The sequence below is a fragment of the Brassica oleracea genome, chromosome C6, assembly GCF_000695525.1.
Source record: "Brassica oleracea var. oleracea cultivar TO1000 chromosome C6, BOL, whole genome shotgun sequence".
Taxonomy (NCBI): domain Eukaryota; kingdom Viridiplantae; phylum Streptophyta; class Magnoliopsida; order Brassicales; family Brassicaceae; genus Brassica; species Brassica oleracea.
In genome coordinates, this window is record NC_027753.1 from 19,209,777 (window position 1) to 19,219,665 (window position 9,889).

A 9,889-nucleotide genomic window follows, 5' to 3' on the forward strand; every position below is an offset into this window, starting at 1 on the left:
TCACCTAACAAGTCTTTGGCAAGTACACTTGACTTCCAATCTCTTGTTCCGATAATCTCAACTCTCGGACCGCACAAACCTACCAAGATGATCAAGCTTAGTCAACCTTGACAATTCCTTTGTCCAGTTCATATATCCAGACTTGCCTACACCCACCACTTTCTAAGTGTAACTCTCACTCAGATTTTTCCCAAAATCTTTTTATGAAACTTCCAGTTCCATTTTCCCGGACCAGCTTGTCCATCATCTTGAAAACCTTAGAATCCGTCTAAGCATTCTCAACAGACGTTCCATTCGATTGTAAGTCTCCGTACTTCACATTCCAGCATCAGTGCCTTGGCCATTAGTCCTTAGGCTCTTCCATGAACGACTAATCCAATTCAGTTTTCCGATTTCCTAACTCTTTCAGGTTATCTCTTAGCAAACCATCCATTGCCTTAACCCGTCCTTAACCCGTTCATTGAGATACTATCTCAATTCTCGGACCACCTGTCCAACTCAGTTCCCGTTTACAACATCCGGCTCATCCACTCGGCTATATTGCCTTGAAGGCCTTCCGTCTGAAGTCCTCCTTTCAGATCCAGTTACAGACGTCTTGTCCATACATAATTAAACTCGTCAGCTCCTTGGCTCCATATCCGACATTATTGTCCTTGGCAATTCATTGTCTTACTTTGACATTTTTAAATCATCTTTCACTTTCTCGAACAGCTTGGTTCTTCTTTACTCCAGTCTGCTTAACCTTCCTTAAGCTTCAGAAATCTCATAGTCAATCCTTCATGTTTCTTCACTTCAGAATCCGGATCCCTTGAATTAAGTAAACCTCTCTGTTGTTTCCAACACTTAGAATAATTTCTTGGATAACTCTCTCGAGTAATCCAAAACACCTTAACCAGTCCGATCATTCTCTAAATGATCTTAACTCAGACTTCATTCAACCAATCCAATCATTCATCAATGATCTTATTTCCGGTTTCTTTCCTATTAGACTTCTAACTTACATTTGCCCATACAAAGTGTAAGTCCGACTTGATCACTCCCAAGATCAAGTCTCTCGTCAGTTCTCCAATGCTCGTGCTTAGCATTTTCCACGTCTGTTCGGTCTATAGACAAATCTTGAATAATCCTTCCAACTCTGTCCTAGAACCGTAATCGCTCTGATACCACTTGAAAGGCCCCGACCCGGTTTCCCTTCCGCCAGTTCGTCCTCAGTTCGCTTGCCCCGACCCAAACTGGCCCTTCACGAAATATTCCCTTTACTTACGATTTTTAACCAGTTTTCCTCTAAGAGGTTCAGTTCAGTACACAGGGTTCACTAAGTCTAATCCAGCAACTTAGCAGTCTTCTAGTAATCGCAGCATAATAAACATGTACCTTACTGCCTCGGTACTTTGTTATCTGATAACCCATCCATACATTCCTTCCTTTCGGTCTTCCTGCTTCCCATCCGTCTTATCCAGCTAGCTCGATCTGATACTTAACCGAATCCCCTTGTTCCTTAGTCACTCATCCAACCATCCCCACGTGACAAGTAAACAGAAGAAACGGCTTGGTCTCCGACCAGCCATCCAGTACAGGCAGTACGCCAGTCTTGCTAGCGTTCCAGAACCAGTCACTGATCAAGCCTAGATCAGTCCGTCCAAACTCGGCCTTACCGGCCTTTATCCAGTCAGTAACCATACGCATCAGTAAACTCATGCCTCATGCCAGACGATCCTCATCAGTACGTTACCCCATCGTTCCTCCATTCCTTGGTTCCACTTCACTCGCTCTTGTACGTCCGCGACTAGATCGCTATCTATCCCATTCTACCCAGTCTGTACTAGAACTGATACGGTTTACGCCCAGACTCGATCCCACTGTCCTGCGATCAAACTCAGACCCGCATATCTCGATCATAATCCATTGCGCCGATCTGCACAGACTAAGCCGACAAACTCTGTTCTGTGGCTGGCGCACGGACCCACGGTCAATTAGTACACGGCGCCGATCTGCACAGACTAAGCCGACAAACTTTGTTCTGTGGCTGGCGCACGGACCAACGGTCAATATCTGCCGTATACCTCAGTAACCCGACCCGTTCCATCATTCAGTACGCGACTTGCCTTCAACGACTCAGACTATGCCGCACGCACCATCGCTCTATAGCCGGACAGTCAGATTAGGACCCGATCGGCCCTTCTCTGCGCACTCCATTCCTCTCGGTGCTTCTCTCTCTTTTTCTCTGTATATTTCTCTCTCCGAACCGTGTCCAGAAAAGATGTCCCCTTTCTGATTCCCGAAAATCAGATTAAATCAGTGGTTGGACGGTTTCCACTCCAAAACCGTCAGTCCACAACCGCTCCCGCGCCCCTTCAGTCTGTAACCATCCTAGACGGTTTCTCCCTCGGCCAACTGCCTTGTCGGTTTCTCCATAACTCCCTGCAGTTCCAACTGCTCTATAACCGCCTTAGCGGTTTATGTCTCAACCGTCCCAGTCGGTTAGGCGTATAGGAACTGCTCCTGTAACCGGCCTGGTAAATTGTTCCGAAACTGCTTAGTAACCATTCCGGTAACCGCCTTGTAACCGCTTCGCTAACTGCTTACTAAACGCTCCAGTAACCACTCAGTAACCGTCTCGGATAACCGTTCCCATCAGTTTCCTTAGATTTCCAGTACACGTTCAGCTCAGTATCCGTTCCCATCAGAATGTATACCAGTCAGTCCACACATTGACTACTGATCTCGGATGACAAGTCCAGCTGCCTTGTCTGAATCCGTCCAGCTTAGTCCGATAAGCTCAACTCCTATGTTCGGACAGACAGTATCGTATCAATCTGACCAGTACTATCCAGATGACATGTCCAACATGTCTGTCCTGTCTGATCAGTATGACTTTGGACTGATCCAGTTCAGACTGCGGGACAGGGATGTTACACTGGTGTTAATGTAGTGTGACAGTGACTCACACCTGCGAGTGTATAAGTATATAAAAAGCGCTGCTGCATTTGGGCCCACGACCTTTTTGTTTTCGTAGCAAAGAGAGGGACGATCTTTACTACTAACTGAAACGGCTCTGGAGGCCAAGTTGCGTAGCCGTAATCTTCTTCACTGTTCTCGAGATTCTCTCTGTGTTGGATTTCGATACCCTAACTTCCTCCTCGTCTCTCTCTCTCTCTCTCTCTCCTTTTTCATTTCTTGGATTAGCTTCTTTTTTTCTCCTGGATCGAAGAAGATGGTAGCTGATAGCAAATCAGACCTTTCATTGCCCAAAACTTTCGCCTGCAGTGCCTTCTCTGCCTGCGTCGCCGAGGTATTCTCCCGATTCCCTGAATTTTCCATGCGTTTCGCTGCGCATGTTTCGATTATACTCGCAATGTATCGCGAATTTTCATGAAAATTATCTGAAGTCCGATCAGGATTTGTTCTTCGTGTTTCCTCGTATAGCTAGAGAATCGTTTGTTCATGGATTCGATATGCTCATGTTTGGTTTTGATTGAACTGATTCGATTTCTAGAATATTTCATCCCCATGTATACGAGGTCAGATCTGTGGCGTTTGGATTGCGATGTTAATCATGCTTTGATTCGAGCATTGTATTTAATAATGCTATGCGATGTTATCAAAGATTATGGAAAACACGACGATAATGAAATATTTAGATTAGATCGAGAAGAAATTTTGTTAGCATAACCTTTATACGGTTGACCGAGTGTATGTTTTTCGAAATTTTTGATGCAAATTAAACTCTGGATATCACAGGTATGTACGATTCCGTTGGACACTGCGAAAGTGAGGCTTCAGCTCCAAAAGTCTGCCATTGCTGGAGATGTTACTTTGCCTAAGTATCGTGGATTGCTGGGAACTGTTGGTACCATAGCAAGGGAGGAAGGGCTTCGTTCTCTTTGGAAAGGTGTTGTACCAGGGTTGCATCGTCAGTGCCTCTTTGGAGGTCTAAGGATCGGAATGTATGAGCCGGTGGGTTCTCAAATCTACTTATATCATTCTCTAGAAAATCGTAGTTACTGCTCAAAAAGCTTAACCAATCTGTTTTCATCCAGGTCAAAAACTTGTACGTTGGCAAAGACCATGTAGGCGATGTTCCGTTGAGCAAGAAGATCCTTGCTGGTTTGACAACAGGTGAGCATAACGAGAGAACGGTTTAGAACAAACTCGGATTATATGTTTGTCTCATGTTGTTGTTGTTAAACTCTCAGGTGCTCTGGGTATCATGGTAGCGAATCCAACTGATCTTGTGAAAGTTAGACTTCAGGCTGAAGGGAAACTAGCTGCAGGTGTGCCAAGACGGTATACTGGATCGTTGAATGCGTATTCAACCATTGTGAGACAGGTATTTATCCCGCTATAGAAGTTGAGGCCATGCATAGGTTAAGGTTCCTAAAACTCTGCTTCATATCTATGTTAACTTGGCTCTGGCAGGAAGGAGTGCGAGCTCTGTGGACTGGTCTTGGACCTAATGTAGCTAGAAACGCAATCATCAATGCTGCTGAATTAGCGAGTTACGATCAAGTGAAACAGGTATGAAACAAACTATTTCCATACTTCTCTTGTATAACTAAAGGATCCTGATATCTTTAACAAACGTTCTTGTTACATATTTCTCCTCTTTCAGACAATCTTGAAGATTCCGGGTTTCACTGATAACGTTGTCACACATATTCTATCTGGACTGGGAGCAGGTTTCTTTGCTGTCTGCATTGGTTCCCCTGTTGACGTGGTATGATATCTCTACACATGACGTTAAACCATGAGTTTGTCCACAATGCTTCCTGATTTTTTCCCTGGAATCTTGTTGTGTGGCACAGGTTAAGTCAAGAATGATGGGAGATCCTTCTTACAAAGGCACTATTGACTGCTTCGTCAAAACACTGAAGGCAGACGTAAGCAACTCTTCTTCTATGCCCTCTACGGAAATAACATAACCCACAAAAAGTTTATAACTCTTTAGAGTTTTTTTTTTGCCTCTACAGGGACCTATGGCATTTTACAAGGGTTTCATCCCCAACTTTGGACGTCTAGGCTCATGGAACGTCACCATGTTTTTAACCCTCGAACAGGTAACAACTTATTACATTGTTATTGTTTTGAATCCATGCACGCAAACCCTTTTGTCTCTCTTTCTCTTCTCTAATAACGGTTTTTATTATACTTTGATCCAGGCAAAGAAGTATGTCCGGGAACTAGAATCGTCCAAGAAATAATACTGAGGCACAAAATTTTAACCAGACAGAATAAGAGCAACATTGTTTTCTTCTTAATTTGGGTGGTCGAGAGAGGGGCCAGAACAGAGAGTTGTTTTCAAGCAAAACTGTGAAATAAATTTATGTGGGTGCTATACCATTCAAACATTCATCAAAATCATACATTTTCGTCTTTTCTTTTACAAAACTGATAAATCAAGAAGAAGAAGAAGTGACAGTTCTCAGCTCAGTTTCTTATTTTTCAGATAAGACCGTTTCTCGAATCTATGGTAAAGCTCTTTAGCTTTGTTGTAGATGAACACCAGAGATCCATCTATGCAATCCTCGTATCTATCATAAAAAGCTGGAACTGTCATTACCACCAAAACACCTGCCGAAACAACCAGTGATGTAATGAATGAATATCCAGCTGTAAAGCATTCCAAGTCTATGATGAATATTACTTACCGGTGTGGCAAAGTGTCTGAAAATCCATGAGACTTCCAACGAGTGAGATGAGCAACAGATAGACAGCTACTTTGATAAACAACTCTGTGTCTCTTCCCATTGCAGTGTCATACGTCACTTGTAGCAGTTTATTCACATGGAAGCGTAACAACTTGGAAGCTTCTTCAGCCATTTCTTCACTTATTTGAAACTCTGGCAATGGCGGTGACGGCCTAATAAGAGCCGAAGGATATATAAAAATAAATTACGAAGAAAGAATATTTTAATTACAATTGGATCTCTTGACAGAGACACTTTTTTGGTTTTACCTGTTGAGAATAGATGCAGATTTGGACCAGAGGAAGAGGATAGAGAGCAAGAGGAGAAGAACACTTGAAAGAAGAGTGAGGATGGTGTACGCAAAGCTCTCAAACACCATCCATGAGCTTATTGTTACTGTAACTATACCAACACTCACATTCTTGTTCCTCCACAGGATCACATCTGCAACTGCAGATTCATTTCACAAGCAAAGGGTTAAAGAGATCAGAGTAATCACTTAATCTTTATAATTGATTTGGTAATGATATATGGATTCACTTACTAATGCCACCTCCCAGAATCTCATGTACTGTTCTCTCTCTTTTGAACAGCTTGTCCGAACAAGAACCCATAAGACCACGATTTTTAAGGATTCCGATCTTCTCAGATCCCAGAATGTCAGAAATAGACAAAAATAAAACTAATCCCAACAGGCTCAAACCGAAAGAAGAAGAGAGCAAAGAAAGTGATGAGACTAAAGTTGGGTCATCACCATCATCATCAAAGCCATCAACTTTGAATATATATAAAATTAATTAATAATATAAATAATTATTCAAAGCTATGCTATGTATGCTCTGTTCAGGAAAGCAAGTAAGTGTTTGTTGGCCTCTCGATTATCACCTTCCAGCCTAAAAGTGTCATTCCTTCTAGTCTGTTTTTTTTTTTTAAACGGTAAAAGTTCGCTTAGATGGAAGGAAGACATTTATTCCACTCATATATGTAGAAAATAAAAGTCGTATTATAAAAGTTAGTAATTGTTATGAAGAGAGAGTTTATTATAAAGTGAGAGGAGAAGTGTGCGAGACGAATTATAAACGATCGATATTATAAAGGGAGGAGAGAAGTGTGCGAGACGAGTTATAAATCGATCGTTTATATAGAAGTTAAAAAGTAGGATTCACTGTGCAAATAGTGCAGCGGACCCTACATCTTTTATATTTTTAACATTTTAATGCGTCTCTCTTTCTGTTTTTCATAACACTCTCCCTTGAGGACCGGTGTCACTATTGCTTATTGCTTTGACGTATTTGTTGCCTCGTTAAAAAACTTTTTAGGAAAACCCAATGGGAAAAACCATAGTAAGGTAAAAAGAGTACAACTACGTAAGCTTCCCCTCGAATGAGCAGTCATAGATCCTTCTGATGACGCATTCCAATGTTATGGACATGTTTTCTGAATACTGAAGTCGGAAGTGATTTTGTGAAGAGGTCAGCTGCATTGTCGCATGATTTGACATATTTTACTTCAATATCTTTCTTCTTCACGAGCTCTTGAGTGTATGAGAAGAACTTCGGATGAATATGCTTCGTTCTATCGCTTTTGATATATCCGTTCTTTGTTTGAGCAACACATGCTGCATTATCTTCATATAGAATAGTTGGCTCCGTATTTTCGTCAATCCCGCTGCTTGAACAGATGTGTCGGCTTATTGATCTTAGCCATACACATTCTCTACTTGCTTCATGAAGTGCAATGATCTCAGCATGATTTGAAGAAGTAGCCACGAGCGTTTGTTTCTGAGAACGCCAAGATATAGCAGTGCCTCCGATCGTGAAAACGTATCCTGTTTGTGATCGAGCTTTGTGTGGATCTGAAAGATATCATGCATCTGCAAAACCAACCATTTGACCTTTTGAACTTTTAGGATAAAACAAGCCTAAATCAATGGTCCCTTGGAGGTAACGAAAAACATGTTTAATCCCATTCCAATGTCTTCGAGTTGGAGATGAGCTGAATCTTGCCAAAAGATTCACAGCAAATGATATATCAGGCCGTGTACAATTTGCAAGGTACATCAGCGCTCCAATTGCGCTTAGATATGGTACTTCCGGACCAAGTATCTCTTCTTTCTCCTCAGGTGGTCGAAATGGATCACTTTCAATATTAAGTGACCTAACGACCATCGGGGTGCTAAGAGGAGTTGATTTATCCATGTTAAATCGTTTCAACTCTCTTTTAGTGTATGTGGATTGATGCACAAATATACCATTTTGTGAACGTTCTATTTGTAGGCCAAGACAATACTGTGTCTGTCCAAGATCTTTCATCTCAAATTTTTCTTTGAGATAGTCTGATGCCTTTTGTATTTCCTTTTAAGTTCCGATAATGTTAAGATCATCAATATATACCGCGATTATTACAAATCCGGATATTGTATTCTTGATGAAAACACATGGGCATATAGGATCATTCACATATCCTTCTTTTGTTAAATGATCACTGAGACGATTATACCACATACGTCCAGATTGCTTTAACCCATATAATGATCTTTGCAATTTTATTGCACATAACTCTTTAGGTTTGGAACTTAATGCTTCTGGCATTTTAAATCCATCAGGAACTTTCATGTAGATATCAATATCTAATGATCCATATAGATAAACTGTAACAACATCCATGAGACGCATCTCTAGATTTTTATCAGCTGCTAGCCTCAGCAGGAATCTAAACGTGATTGCATCCATAACTGGAGAATACGTTTCTTCATAATCGATTCCAGGTCTTTGAGAAAAACCTTGAGCCACTAGACGAGCTTTGTATCTCGTAATCTCATTTTTTTCATTTCATTTTCGAACGAAAACCCATTTGTACCCAACTGGTCTCATATCTGCAGGTGTGAGCACAATAGATCCAAATACTTCTCGTTTATTAAGCGAATCAAGTTCAGCTTGTATTGCATTTTTCCATTGTTCCCAATCATGTCTCTTTTGACATTCATAGACAGATTTTGGTTCTGGATCATCGATTTCTTCATTTATTTCACTTGACACAATATATGAGAAAGCATCATCAAGATCATTTTGTTCATTTCTATTCCATATCCTTTTATTATGGAAGTAGTTGATAGAAATTTCATGATTACTTTCCGACTCATGATGCTCAACTTTCTCAGTATCCTCATTATTTGTTTCTTCCAAAATACTTTCTGCTATTTTGGATGTGTCATTTATCTTGACATCCTTCTGTTTTCTAGGATTTTTATTTTTAGAACCAGCAGGTCTGCCACGTTGCAAGCGTGTTTTAGACTCTCGTGTATCATCTGCTTTTCCTTGCTCATTTGATATTTTGATACAAGCAGGAGCATTCACGGCCGGTATATGAGATTTAGTTACCGCCTTGGTATCCACAAATGCATCAGGTAGCTGATTAGCTATACTCTGTAAATGCATGATTCGTCGAACTTCTAGTTCAGACTTTTTATTATGAGGATCAAGATATAATAACGAAGGTACACTCCATTTGATATCATTTTCTACATTTTTGTTTTCTCCCCCTTGAACTGAGAATACTTTCTCATCAAAATGACAATCGACGAAACATGCCGTGAAGACGTCACCAGTCTGTGGTTCTAGATATCGTATAATTGATGGAGAATCACAACCAACATATATTCTCAATCTTCTTTGTGGTCCCATCTTTGTACGTTGTGGTGGTGCTATATGCACATATACTGCACAACCAAAGATTCTAAAGTGGGAAATGTTTGGTTCTCGACCAAACGCTAACTGTAGTGGGGAATACTTATGGTATGCACTCGGTCTGATCCGAAAGAGTGCTTCTGCATGCAAAATGGAATGTTCCCATACAGAGGTTGGAAGTTTTGATCTCATGATCAATGGTCTTGCAATCAATTGCAGACGCTTAATTAAAGATTCAGCCAAACCATTTTGCGTATGAACATGAGCAACCGAATGTTCAACTTCAATTCCCATTACCATACAATAGTCATTGAATGCTTGGGATGTGAATTCACCAGCGTTGTCTAGTCTAACTCTTTTAATAGTATAATCAGGAAACTGTGCTCGCAGTTTGATTATCTGAGTTAGAAATCTCGCAAATGCCACATTCGAGGCGGTCATGCCATAATGTAAACTCTTTTGGGTTCCGTTTTACTACAAGATTTGATTCGATCTCATCGATATAAGTATGATGTA

The 9,889-nt window shown here is 40.9% G+C and overlaps 2 protein-coding genes across 2 annotated transcripts; one reads left to right on the top strand and one right to left on the bottom strand.

The window, feature by feature from the left end:
* Positions 1-3,000: 3,000 nt before the first annotated feature.
* On the top strand, positions 3,001-5,430 carry LOC106296476 (mitochondrial uncoupling protein 1). Its single transcript, XM_013732613.1, has 9 exons — positions 3,001-3,292; positions 3,742-3,957; positions 4,041-4,119; positions 4,197-4,330; positions 4,420-4,518; positions 4,613-4,717; positions 4,806-4,880; positions 4,971-5,057; positions 5,160-5,430. Exons 1-9 carry the CDS (start codon positions 3,215-3,217, stop codon positions 5,199-5,201), a joined length of 915 nt encoding a protein of 304 aa, XP_013588067.1. The 5' UTR covers positions 3,001-3,214; the 3' UTR covers positions 5,202-5,430.
* Positions 5,293-6,450, bottom strand: LOC106296477 (reticulon-like protein B12). Its single transcript, XM_013732614.1, has 4 exons — positions 6,232-6,450; positions 5,957-6,137; positions 5,649-5,860; positions 5,293-5,571 (listed from the first exon to the last, which is right to left on the bottom strand). The coding sequence occupies exons 1-4, from the start codon at positions 6,299-6,301 to the stop codon at positions 5,423-5,425; spliced, it is 612 nt and encodes a 203-aa protein (XP_013588068.1). The 5' UTR covers positions 6,302-6,450; the 3' UTR covers positions 5,293-5,422.
* Positions 6,451-9,889: the final 3,439 nt, after the last annotated feature.

Coding starts and splice junctions, on each gene's coding strand:
- LOC106296477 (XM_013732614.1), bottom strand. CDS start 6,301: ATGGGTTCTTGTTCGGACAAGCTGTTCAAAAGAGAGAGAACAGTACAT. Junction 5,861..5,956: donor TCTGCATCTATTCTCAACAG/GTAAAACCAAAA, acceptor GGCTCTTATTAG/GCCGTCACCGCCATTGCCAG. Junction 5,572..5,648: donor TCAGACACTTTGCCACACCG/GTAAGTAATATT, acceptor TTGTTTCGGCAG/GTGTTTTGGTGGTAATGACA.
- LOC106296476 (XM_013732613.1), top strand. CDS start 3,215: ATGGTAGCTGATAGCAAATCAGACCTTTCATTGCCCAAAACTTTCGCC. Junction 3,293..3,741: donor TCTCTGCCTGCGTCGCCGAG/GTATTCTCCCGA, acceptor TGGATATCACAG/GTATGTACGATTCCGTTGGA. Junction 4,881..4,970: donor TCAAAACACTGAAGGCAGAC/GTAAGCAACTCT, acceptor TTGCCTCTACAG/GGACCTATGGCATTTTACAA.